The sequence below is a fragment of the Eufriesea mexicana genome, unplaced genomic scaffold (assembly GCF_001483705.2).
Source record: "Eufriesea mexicana isolate 0111107269 unplaced genomic scaffold, ASM148370v2 scaffold1030, whole genome shotgun sequence".
Classification (NCBI taxonomy): Eukaryota; Metazoa; Arthropoda; class Insecta; order Hymenoptera; family Apidae; genus Eufriesea; species Eufriesea mexicana.
Window position 1 is genome coordinate 1,003,024 of NW_016909159.1, and position 13,988 is coordinate 1,017,011.

The 13,988-nt window shown below is 32.6% G+C and overlaps 1 protein-coding gene across 1 annotated transcript; it reads right to left on the reverse strand.

Moving 5' to 3' along the window:
* Positions 1–3,526: 3,526 nt before the first annotated feature.
* Positions 3,527–12,744, reverse strand: LOC108547460 (facilitated trehalose transporter Tret1). The gene is made up of 5 exons (XM_017899991.1): positions 12,683–12,744; positions 9,577–9,889; positions 8,087–8,207; positions 4,870–5,762; positions 3,527–4,292 (listed from the first exon to the last, which is right to left on the reverse strand). The coding sequence occupies exons 2-5, from the start codon at positions 9,679–9,681 to the stop codon at positions 3,759–3,761; spliced, it is 1,653 nt and encodes a 550-aa protein (XP_017755480.1). The 5' UTR covers positions 9,682–9,889; positions 12,683–12,744; the 3' UTR covers positions 3,527–3,758.
* Between the last annotated feature and the right edge of the window lie 1,244 nt (positions 12,745–13,988).

Below are 13,988 nucleotides of genomic sequence, written 5' to 3' on the forward strand. Positions count from 1 at the left end.
TTTCTTTTTTGTTCAAAAATTTAATTTATATTTTGTAATAGCTCGGAAAAATGGTTTCCGACATTTTTAGTTTTCAGTTTTTGGTATTCATTTATTTTGATGTACATATATTTGTATATGTGCATGTAATATTATAAATATATAGTAACATTGCTTTATATAATCTTTTGGTAAATACTAATGTAAGGAAGATGCAAATGGTAATGATCATTTACATTCCGTACTATAATTATTATCAAGTTATATTACTCTGACTACTATAATATCTATGGCAATTCTGCGGTTCAGTGGTTTTTTTTCAATTTTGTTTATGACAATTTTATTTTTGCAAAAAGTTTATTTCATCGCTAAAATAACGAACCGATTGGAATAACTTGAAAAAATAATCTATCTTACGTATTTTTTGAAGAAAACCTAAATCTTCAAAATTCTTGGAAATTTTGCAGAATGGATTCACCAATCTCGATGATTCTTATATATATTATAAAGAATAAGATTTTGAAAAACTATTTTTTCTTTGTAGAATCCTCGTTGAGAATTAGTTTCCGAGATATTCGCTAAAAACTGTCCTTAATATTGCACTCAATTTTACATATGTATATTATTATATATGTGTTCGAAACAATAAACATAACAAGTAAGTAATTGCTTAAATATGTACATATATATGCATAAACAAGTGCAGGTTGCAAGAAATTGAAATTCAGAATTATTGGAACCGATCGAAACCACCAATGAAGTAAGGTTAAGTTAGGTTAGGTTATGCTAACCTATTTGTATGATTAGTGTATATCGATGGTTGTAAGGAAAAACACCACAATTTCGAGAAATTATAGTTCTTTCATTAATTCATTTACAAAATCTATAACTTACATATTCATTAGCAATAAATGCATGAAAGCGAATTTTATATCTCCAACAAAATTATGAAATTTATCCAACTGCTTAGAAGAAGGATTAATATTGAGAGCTTTAAACGGTAATATCTCGAAAGTAAAAATATGTAACATGCACTGCATATGTATATCATACACGTACATCATACATGTAATTGGATCATTTTCGCGCGTGCAATTTTCCTGGTCGCTATCAGTAAAGTATGTATATATGTATTCACATTACGAGTGAATTTGGTGACCGTGAACGGATTAATACTTAACCTCTTACTCTATAATAACGAATTTAACTCGCCATGAATTTTTCATATCAAATCTTACAATAAAGTCTACACTTGTCATGTAACTAAAATTATATTAAACATGTTTCAACGTGCACAAAATTTATAGAAATACTAAAACTTTCGTATAGTTTCGTATAATTTTTAAAATTAAATACTTTTTCAATGCACAATTTTTTTATAGTTAATTCGAACAGAAAGGGTTAATTCCTTTTTTCCTTTTATTGCAGAGCATTAATATTTAATAAAAATAAATAAAAAATATTTAATTTCTAGTTTTTATTCACAATTATTGTGAAAAAAATTCCCCCAGAAATAGAAAAGTGTGAGAAAATGTATAATTTTTAGTTTTAATTCACAACTACTTGAAAAAAAATTCCTCCAAAATTATTTTAAGAACACAGAAGAATTTTGAAAATTTATGAATTTAATTGACACCTTTAACAAAATTACTCGTTCATAAAAAAATTGCTCCATGTAGAATTTATTATGCTTTATATGTATACGAATTTTCCTTAAAATCAGAATTTTTTTACATATAACAATACTTTTTTCATTCACTACACGTTTCTTTCTTTCTTTTTTTCTTTTTTTTGTAAGCACATGAGTAACTGACTTACGATTAAGGCTACCTTATATTGATCTCATCAGCAAGAAATTATTGTTTCACCTTAATACAACATCAACAGTGCAATTGAGTACGTGATGGGGATTCGCCTTTAAGCTATAGCTGCATCTTTACCAAGGTAACAAATATTGCTTTAACGAATCTTCAACATTGATTTACTCGAAGTGCCCCCCATTCTTATGTAAGCTTTACGCCATTGTTGCATATACTTCGGCTACAAAATGTTCCTCGTTGTTGGTTCAGTGGAAACGCAGCTTTAAACATTTGCTATGAGACAAGTGAGCAATAGTTCATTATTTTTAATGGCCGATCATTACGAATAATCTCTAAATAATGGCCTATTAGTCATTTTTCCCATAACATGCACGCACATATATGTGTAAAGAGCCCCGGGATTTTCCCATGAAATCGCGAGAACTAAATCTAGAGGCCAAGGAAAAATGTGTTACATAAAGTTTGCGAACCAATGCTTTGTTATACTGTCATGAACAAACATTATATGCATGGAACAGGTAGCAACATAATTTTTATCATAGCACACAGAATGTCAATCGAGGTTATGTAATTACATATTTTTTATCACTTGATTAGTGTAATAAAAACCAATATTATTATAATAATTAATAAATAACAATAGACATTAATTATAATAAATGATAATAAATAATAAAAAATAATATTATTATAATAATTATTATATATAATAGGTATTATACTATACATCTGGAACTCTTTCGCACGGTGAATACATAAAAAGTCGTAAAATGATTGATTTGCAACGAGACATAAAATTTGTGACGAACTTAAATAATCAATAAAATAAAAAAGGCAATTTAAAATACAGTAGTGTTTTCGATAATAACATTTTCTAATAATTTTTTCCATGGATTTGGAGATAAAAGAATAAGGTATAAAAAAATATTAAAAAATAGACACAAATATCAAAGAAATTTAAAAAATCTCATAAACGTGAGTCATCTACAAAATTATATAAAAATTATACAAAAAACTATATAAAAGCAATCCCTGATATATGTCATTAAATAATTTTCTGACTTTATTTATATTACTTTGATGCCTAATAATTATATATCAATCTATGTATACTATATTGTTTATGATTACTGTTGAGTTGAATTAATTCCATCCTACTGCATTTAAAAAAATTTTTCAAAATTAAAAAACACGATTAACCTTTAATATTTTATATTTAAAATAGTTTTTGTTTTGTGAGTCGATTAGTCGATTTGACAAATGTGCAACTAATACATAGAAATGATAAAATTTAGAAAAATGAAGAAGAATGGAATTTAGGATAATGAACGAAAATAACCAAGGTTTTAAATGTCCATGATTGCATATATTTATAAAATGAGTGTACAATGTGTGAAAACTAGGGAGATGGGGAAAATGTACATATTTATACAAGGATATGTGGTTAGGAAAATTCGTATATGTATATACACAGTTAGTACAAAGTCACCAAGTAGAATTTTTAATTATTATATTCCTCAAGTACATGTATATATGTTCACTGTGACTCGATAAAAAAATTCTACGAGCGTAACTTCCGCACAGATAATTTCTTCAAGAAGTGTTGAACGAAGTAAAACTCTAAACTGGTTTGAAATAAAATGAATTAAACTAAATTTAAATCAGTCTTATTAGTAATGAAACAAAGAAAATATTTAATCCAAAAATATTTATTTTTTTATGCTCGGTACATATGAATTTACAATATACATATATCGATAAGTGACTATGGCCTTTGTAAGAAACCTTTCTGTAACTACACATATAAACTGGTAAAATTATACTTCTATAAAAATTAAGTGTGTTGGCAAAATTAGAGATCCATGTCGTTAAAATAACATCTATAATATCTTCAACAAGAAATATCAAGTTCCATGAAGGTGGGCACCGTGTTTCATATTTACGGTGCAAACCCTCGTGTCATACAAAATTATTTTCATTGTTTCTGGTTTCTTCGTTCGAGCTATTTCGTTTCTCACCAGCTAGAAGCATTTGAATTTCGCGGTTTGTCCTGCCTTTTGTTTCCGGTACAAATACGAGTACCATTAAAAACGCCAAGAAACAAGATGCCGAGAAGTAATAGTAAACCGTATAAGCCCCAAGACTGTCGCCAATAACCTGATACAGTTTCGACACGATGAAACCAAGTACACCGTCAAAAATCGTAACGATGGCACCAGCGACACCTTTCACTTCTGTCGGGAATAATTCGCCAATGAGAGCGTTAGGTAACGTGCCTAGGCCTATCTGATACGCTACCTGGAATACAATCACGTCGATAACTGGTAGAATATTAACCACGGTAACGTCAATCCCTCTATTATCGAGCATAAGGTAAATGGCCAAAATGAGTAAAGTAAAGCACGATCCAAACGTAGAAATCATCAAAAGTGGTCGCCTTCCTGCTCCTTCTACCGTTGCAGTGGCCAGACTGCCGGATATGAGACCAACAGCCAAAACTAAGATAGTTGCCAAGTTTGAATCAATACCGACTGCTGCCTTTTTAAACAACACCTCCATGTACTGCATAGTGCTGAAGTTCCCACTCAATTGTTGGGCTGCGATTAATCCAACCACGATGCACAGTGCTCTCGCATTATTTGGCAATAACAACATTCTCAGTTTGGCCAACCAGCTGTGCTTAATTATCTCCATGCTTTGACTTGGACTTGACGATACGTGAGACTTATGTGAGTCATTCCTGGACAGCCCTCGTATGATTAAAGAAAGCTCCTTTTTCACTTCGTTGGGGTCACGAATGCCTTTGAAAAATGCCAGTGACTTGCTGGCTTCGGTTTTGCGTCCTCTCGCCACCAAGAAATATGGACTTTCGGGAAACCAGACAAACGACGCCGTGAATAAGATGGGTATCGCAAGAAGAATCGACGCGAGTACTTTGTAAGATACCCAAGGACCTATGCTACAGGTCAATAATGATCCAGTAAATACGTTGACCGCTATTAAAGTACCTAAGGCGCCTCTAATGTTGATATCAGCCACTTCAGAGACATACATGGGATTCGTCGTGTACCAAAACTAAGATAGTTGCCAAGTTTGAATCAATACCGACTGCTGCCTTTTTAAACAACACCTCCATGTACTGCATAGTGCTGAAGTTCCCACTCAATTGTTGGGCTGCGATTAATCCAACCACGATGCACAGTGCTCTCGCATTATTTGGCAATAACAACATTCTCAGTTTGGCCAACCAGCTGTGCTTAATTATCTCCATGCTTTGACTTGGACTTGACGATACGTGAGACTTATGTGAGTCATTCCTGGACAGCCCTCGTATGATTAAAGAAAGCTCCTTTTTCACTTCGTTGGGGTCACGAATGCCTTTGAAAAATGCCAGTGACTTGCTGGCTTCGGTTTTGCGTCCTCTCGCCACCAAGAAATATGGACTTTCGGGAAACCAGACAAACGACGCCGTGAATAAGATGGGTATCGCAAGAAGAATCGACGCGAGTACTTTGTAAGATACCCAAGGACCTATGCTACAGGTCAATAATGATCCAGTAAATACGTTGACCGCTATTAAAGTACCTAAGGCGCCTCTAATGTTGATATCAGCCACTTCAGAGACATACATGGGATTCGTGGTGTAGGAAATACCTACGCCTATACCGAGGACTACTCGAGCGATATACAGCGCCACTACGGTGCTCGCGAATAACACGATGAGCCAGCCCACAACGTAGAACCCGCTGGATAACAGAAGGCAGCGTTTGCGACCGAACCGGTCGGACAAACAGGCACCTAGAAATGGGCCGATCATGGAACCAATCACTGTCAAGGAAACGATCCATGAAACTTCGTCGTCCGTTAATTTTAGTGGCATATCGCTGTCCCCGGATGTCAATCGAGAGAGAGAAGTCGTCGTCCATCCATAAACTGTGCCCACTGCCACCATGGACAGGGTTGCTAAAACAAAGAAAGGTATCACATTGTAGTATATCTTAATTCCTGATGTAAAATTAGTGTAAGTGTAAGAGATATAACGAGGTGGTAAAATTGGTTAGACATTGCAGTTTACGTGTTTTGATGCTCGATACAGGAATTCCAACGTCGTTCAGGGCCGTACGATGTAGACTCGAAATTAGTTCCTTTTTCGTTGAATATCTGATAAAATTTTTGATCAAGTTCTAGGTTAACTGGGTCTTTCCCGATTTTGAAAAATGGACCTGTCCATGAAGTATATTAAAAAGGGCCCAATTTTGGATGACTTTTTTCTTTACAGTTTTTTAGGGTTGGCTTTAATTTCTACCATATTAGCAAAATTCTCTACAACTACGTACAATTTAGGAAATATATGAAGGGGCCCAAGTGCGATGGGCCTAATTTCATCTCCATGGGAGGAGTTATCAATAAAATGTTTTAATCTCATAAAATTGCATCACTAAGAAATTTACTATATATGTAAATACTTATATTATATCTCTAATTTTTACACAGAAAGTTGAGAAAGATAAAAATTGCTAGTTATAAGGAAGTAAAGCATCTAACCAAAACCACAGACAGGATGACTATTTATGGTTTGCTATAACTAGGATCTGTTTATCATGGTCGATAAAATGCCTGTGTCTAAAAATAAACGAGCTCATGAAAAAATATATTTCTCAAAAAAAGAAAAAAAAAATGAAATTTTGATGAATTATCATTTGGTCAATCGTTTGACTGAACGACAATCGTCTCATGTAAACATAGCTTTAGGACTCCGCGTGGGCAGTTGGGTAACCAGAACGTATCCCTGGAAAATCTGAGACTGAAATAGCCGATCAACTTGATTCAAGGAACATCTACTAGCTTGTTAAACTGGTATTAAACTGTATGTACAGTTGGTGCGAATGATACTACAAATATTCAAACTTTTGAAACAGTTGCTGAATGATTTAAAGCTGTAACCTGAGTCACAAGGCTAACCAACTCTGACAAACACGTCGTAATCAAACTAAATTAATTATTGCAGCTTTCATTTCAGAGTGTAAACTAGCCAGCTGTTTAAACCAACATGCAGTAATATTGACTGATTTACGGAAATATACTTTGTCGAATATATCATCACGTTCAATGATACTATCATATATAGTATCGTCAAGCACTGCATGTTTAAAAAATTACAAGAACTTGGATTTCCAGCAATGCGATGTGAGGAAGCAAGACATTAGGAATGATTATGCCAAGTTTGTAATTATGTGCAGTGAGATTTGCTTTAATTAATAGATATTAGTTACAAATACTGATACTGTGCGTTGCAGACAAGAAGTCCGCTGAGCAATACGTAGGACCCAATCATCACCAACCCATTTTAACACCATCGCAGAAGTAGAGTAACCGCGCTTCGTATTAACCTGATCATATAGCACCGTGTGACAAAGAAGGCGAACGAAAAGATATACTGCGCGTTCGAGGAAAGAAGACACAGCGTGTTTATATCCCCACGGCTGATGCCGATCATGAAAACGGTGACCGATGACCTTCGTCGTCATCTTCGGCCAATAGCAGTCACTGCCTGTGATCATGTAAGTGTCAGCAGAGTTAATCAGGCGTGAGAATGTGAGAACACTGTGCCTTCTTTTCTCGAACGCGCTATATTTATCACTAAAACATTAACTTCGGATTCTTCCGATGAATGTTCATTTCCGAATTTTATTTAACTATACTTATATTTCGTACACGTATTAAATATGTGTTCGATATTTGTGAAGTATAAGTGAAAATAATCCTGTTTTACTCGTGCAGTATTGCTCGCATATTCGCAAGCTTGTAATGTATCATTCGAGTATAGGAATTTTACAGATATCTTACGCCTATGTTAACGTACAACGTTGCCGAACTTGAAGGTAGAGGTTTTGGTAGTGTCATAGAAGAGTGGAAATTACGAGCAAGTATGTTATACACTCCTTGTATACCTGTGCCGAAACAGCGGACTTCTTCTCTGCAACGCACAGTACTCACACTTACCTAACCATAACAACGACTATATACTAAGTACATAGCATATCAGCGTTTATATTAGCATATAACCGTCTAAATGAAAATTTTACAATACTATAATTTGAGTATCTTGAGTATTAAAGTATTAATAGTATGTACTATGAGATTATACATTGTAAAATTTGTTCATATTTCATGACAAATATCAATCAATGATTATCAAAAAGAATGTAATATTGTAAATTTCGAAGTTTCTCAAAGTGAAGAATTTTTAACAATTGCCAATGTAAATTAAAAAGTAGGAGACAAACCGGAAATACATGCTAGCCACTGCCGCCATTGTGTCCTTTTGTTCTCGTGTTGTTTGCCCTCAGATGATGCACTGTAAGACGACACCACGTTGGTTACGTCAGACTCTTTGCCTGTGTCTATCTGCGAAATAAAGAAAAGGAAGAAATTAATAAACCATTTTCCTTTCTCTATAATAAATGTAAGTTTTAACCTAAAAAGTGAAGGTAACTTATTTAATCTCTTCATTGATAGTACCATTTACAGCAAAATATCCAGGTTAACCAAAGATTGTGTAAACTTAAGTACTAGTCATGTTAAGTACTAGTAAGAACGAGATGGCGCTGCGGTAGAATCGAAATGGCGCTGCAGTAGTGTTCGAACGTACCGTCAATTGCATATGGCGGCCTGATGTAGTGACATCTATCGATATTAACTCAGAACTACGAGACCACGCTGCGTAGTACTAACGTGATTGACAATGTCAATTAGAATGTCAATTAGATCTTGTTACTGTACACTGTTCAACGAGAGAAGACAGGAAATATAAGCAAAACGACTGCAATTGAGTGGCTGCAAACCATGTCAGCCATGTTGCACGCAAAATGGCTGCCATGAGAGTCCAGCTTCTTGTTTTCCAACGCCTTTCACTCCTATTTTGATTACGCGTCGTTTACGTGCAGTTGTTTGTACTTCCTGTCAGTTTTATATGTGATATAGATATAGTAGCCTAGTTATTTGGGTCGATCAAATGAATCTACCTTGAGTTGTCAATAACAACGACGAAAGGATGGTGCGAGGGCATCAATTTCGTACAATTTGAGTGGAAAATTATAAGCAGAAGTATGACACATAAATTTTTATTTAAAATTCTAGAATGATATAAGTATTCGAGGGTGTAAATTATTTTTGCATTAATTTGTTAATGTTTAGTTGGACTATCTTTGGCATTCGAATATGAAGATTTGAGATAGGTACTATAATTAATTATAGTATTTATATTATGTTATAATCTATCTACAATAGATCTATCTATAATACACAATACCTGCTTTATTTCAATTATAATTTATATTATAACTATAATTACTATAATTATCATATATATAGAATTTTAGAACACAAGAAGTAATTATACTAAATAATTAGCCTCCTTTAGTCGCATAATTTAAAAGAAAGTCACGTTGATATCTCCAATAATTACAGAATAAACAGTTTATATTAACATATTATATGTCCCACCCTATGTATGTACATGTGTATGTATCCACACAAACAACACATATGCTTTCAATTTTTAACCTCAATTATCAAATTGAATTAGATCTTTTCACAATTTTGCTCATACATTCTCAAGATTTGGATTTTATGTTAGATACAATATTATTTGGAGATTCAAGTTCAACGTGCATACCTCATTTATTATAAGTTAAAGTACATATATACAGTGTACATTATATTAATTACTCTTTTCTCCTTCTCTTTGCATTATTATTGGTAAAGTAACTCTTACCGATTGTTTCAGTTTATGAGTACCAGGGTCCAATAACCTGGCCAGCCAATGAACCATCTGCCTGCATATTACTCTAGTTTTCCTAAAAACTCGCGTCATGATCATTTCCAATGCCCGATAGTCGACTTTCCTTCTTCATTTTCGCTCGAAGCGTTTGAGAAAGTGGCAGAGAGAGTGTCGTTTTTCACATAACATTGAAAAACTGGCGAAAAATCGGTAGACCACTGCTAGACATCAGCTGCTGACGTCGGAACATCAGTTGAGTTTTCTTTCTTCGTCCATTATTCGAAGTTTTGTATTCCTCAAACGCCACCTGGGTTATTTCTAGGTTACTATTGTTGCTTATCTGAGTTTCTCGTTGATACATTCACATAAACATTGTTACAGTTAAGTACTATGCGTCTACGAGAGGATGAGCAGACAGAGCAGCACGGACCTGTTAGACAATTTGGCTGCTGAAAAACGTCTTGATTCGAAATAAACAAAAGACAGGAGTCTTGTACACTAAAATCTTGTACGTTGAGCTAGGTCTGTGGAACTAGTGGCTCGTGAACCACACGATGTCTATTTCCTTTCAACGAATCGCCCCCACTATTCGATTCTATGTCTAATTGCAAGTCTGTATACAGAGTGGGTGAAAAATTGGAGTGTAACTGGCCAATAATGTAATGTGATTAGAGTACCAATTATACGACGTGACGCTGGTTTATACAGAGTGTCCCCGAGTAACATGTACAAGCAACCTGGTGATGAATCCCTATGAAATTATAAAAATAAGAAGAACAAAATTTTGTTCACTTTCTGCTTTATTTTCGAGTCCACGGAGTACTGACGATTCGAGAAGCATACAAAAGTCTTGAAACACTGTTTGCAAGCATGGTGGACACTATAGGATGATGGATGAATCGTGCTTTAGTCGTAAGAAGAGCTAACACGAAGCGAATTTTCAAGCTTGATTACTTCGAAAACGAAAACATTTTATTTTTCATACATTTTCATAAGGACTCATCTGGTTGCTTCTATACGTTATTCGAGAACACCCTGTATACTAGTTTGCAGAGTAGGTACACATTTATGTTTCATGCTAACAATCAAGACACAAGACACAATAAAGCAATGATGGGGAACTGGTAGATTAACACTAGAACTACCAACCCAGTCAAAATGACTGGTCCCAGAATTTTCCTTTTTGCAATCACCGAACACATACACCTGCTTTAAGAATAAAATTGGTATCAACTCATATTAAGAAAGAACTGTAATCAATATATTCACTCGTATTCATCGTACCACTGAAATTACTATAATCTGTGCACGTTATAGTTAGGTACCCATTAAAGATCGGTAGTTCTAGTATTAATGCGATTTTGCATTAAACACACTAGCGCCACCGCGGTCAATATCTCCAATAAACGTTTATCGTAAATATCATATATGTATATCCTTTAATCATTTTCTAATTTCGGTCGCATAATTTTGGAATTTTCTTCTTATCACACGTACCACGTATCATTTCAAATATTTTAATTCAACATATATATCTATTTCAGTTGTTGAACGTAGCAAACATGAGCGTTTCGTTCGAATACCTTCGTGCATTAGTGTATCTCTACATCGTGACAATTAAACGGGCACTGCTATAATTACTGCTATAATTAACTATAAATAAATAAATAATGCTGTACAAAAAGTCAGGATACTTTTTATCCCAAGAAGTAAATGTTCAGTTAATAATTGGTAGTAGTTGGTTCGTTCTCTGTCAGGGCTTACCAATCTGGCTACCAAGTAGTGTTAATGATGGGAATAGTGCAACCATGTTCCCCAGACCTGCATCAGGCGATGTAAAGTTTGATTCTCTGATCCCTTAATTTCTGATTTTGGCTTCTAATAAATTATCGAATTCGTGATGCCTAATAATGCGTAGATTATAGTATGCGTTAGATATTTTGAGAAGTTAGGGTATCTGGCCATACATTTTGTAAGAAAGATGGAAGATTTGGTAAATGTTTACTTTAGTGACTTTACCTCGAATCAACTTATTTTTGGAATCTCTGAAATCGTGTTAATGGCAATCAAAAATAGAATTTGGGATGACATGAATTCACGACGCCGGCAACTAGAATTCATGGCAGCGATTAAGAGTACGTTAACATGAGATAAAAGATATGCAGATGTAACATGTTCTACTGCTACGTCAGCATAAGTCGCCAAGAAACTAAAATCAGGAATTTTCTTCGTAGACGCACAGTGCTTTAATTTGTTCATGGTCACTTATGGCGGTGAGTGAAAATTTTGCACAAAATTATTTTAATTTATCCAAATTTTTTAAATTTTAACCGAATTTTACTCTAAATTATTTTTTCATTTTTGATTTCTCTAAATTTTAATCTAAATTTTTTTAACTTTAACCAAATTTTACTTTAAATTAATTTAATTTCTCTAAATTTTACTCCATGTATTATAGAAACATTATAGAAACAATAAGAAAAATACAATATTATTTTAATTTTTCTAAATTTTAATCTAAATATTTTTAACTTTAACCAAATTTTACTTTAAATTAATTCAATTTCTCTAAATTTTACTCCATGTATTATAGAAACATTATAGAAACAATAAGAAAAATACAATAGAAAAATTACGTTCAAAAACTTTTTTAAATATTTTTTCAAATTTTATTAATGATCAAGTAATTATTACCATATTATTACCAAATTAATATCCTAGTAAACCTGAAAGCTCTTCCCGTGTTTAAAATCCCTAGGTAAATTCCTACGTAAACAACGTAAGGTTTGTCACGAATGTAAACAAAAATAATGAATACAAAGATGAAATAAATTACGTTTTAGAACATATGAAACTTGAAGCTACAAAGACAATTTAACGATTTAATTGTTTCTCATTTTTACTAAAAATTTATATCTCAATTCTATAAATATTTTAAAAAATTATTTTATTCTATTATATCATGTAAACGTATATATTTTAAACATTTCAATATTTTCTTTTTCTCAAAATTGTTATTACTTTAATATTTTAATTTCACGATCTTCCATCTACAGTCGGTCACTCATAAAATACTTGTATAATTCAGCGAACTACTTACCATCGATCGCAAAAATACATGTTTTATTTCATGTAGACTCACGAAAATAAACTTCAACAGAAGTGGTGAATACTTGCAAGTGGAATATTTATATTTGTAGTATGATTTTAATTTGCACAACTTATCCAAATTAGTCAATTCAGGGCTCTTGGTCGTACTAATTTCCCACTTCAACAACTCGTAATTAACTCGTAGTTAACTAGTAATTAACTCGTAATTAAAGAAACTTAGGAAGCACACACTATAATACACACATATACAATTTGTAGATAATTTATTATGTTATAATTTTTGTTAAAAGGCACACGTTTTAAAAGTTGATGGAATTTTCAAAAATGATTACTATTTCACCAATTTTAACAAAATAACTATTGTATCACAGAAACCAAAACTCGGTCTTAGACGCGATAACAGATCTTTTCGTCCCAGCTGTCGAAACAATACTAATTCTACTAAAGATGTTTCTCCTTTACATAAGTTCGGTATTACTAGGATACATAGACACTTTGTATACCTATATATGCTTCAATGCTGGCAACTTATTTGGAGTATTATGGTATTACTTACGTATAAAAACACTCTCGTACTTGGTCTGTTCAGCTCTTAATAACGACCATAATTAACGCACTATACAACTAAAACAAAGATGATAAAATTAGGAAAATTGGAAATTTTGTGAAGAATATACAATAGTTTCTAAATTATAATTTGTTTTAATATTAATTATAATTTAATTTAATAATTTAATTTAACTTGTTTTTTAAATTTAATTTTTATTTTAATTAATTTGTTTCTCATTTAAATTATAATTTGTACGAATATGAATATCAGTATCAATAGATATTGACAGTACTAGATTATTAATTATAAAAGAATAAAATTGTTTAATTATCGATGTTCCTTAATACTCTTACGAACACAGTTGCTGAAAAGTTGGCCTTCATTCAAGATGAAGACCTTGCTGATCAGAAGTATTGATTAATCAAGTCTTCGTGAACTTCATCGCGAATATCAGTTATGGATTATGATACGTAACGAAATTTTATATTATTACGTACAATAAAATGCTTATCGGTTCATTTTGGAAAATAACGCTATTAAAAAGTATTAATAAATTTTCTTCCCATCTTGACAATATTGGAAGAAAAATTTGATAGCCTCTTTATTTTGAAAATAATGAAAATTTTAATAAAACGATTTAATAGAAATCTAAAATATTTTTATGGAAATTCTAAAATATCTAAAATTTTTGTCAACGATTTTGAAAAATTGTTGTTTCGAATTACGAATATTTTACAAATAAATT

Excerpts from the sequence above, each read along its gene's own strand:
- LOC108547460 (XM_017899991.1), bottom strand. The coding sequence starts at position 9,681 with ATGATCATGACGCGAGTTTTTAGGAAAACTAGAGTAATATGCAGGCAG. Across the intron at positions 8,208-9,576 it reads CTCATAAACTGAAACAATCG|ATAGACACAGGCAAAGAGTC; the intron begins GTAAGAGTTACT and ends TTTATTTCGCAG. Across the intron at positions 4,293-4,869 it reads TGGCAACTATCTTAGTTTTG|GCTGTTGGTCTCATATCCGG; the intron begins GTACACGACGAA and ends ATCTTAGTTTTG.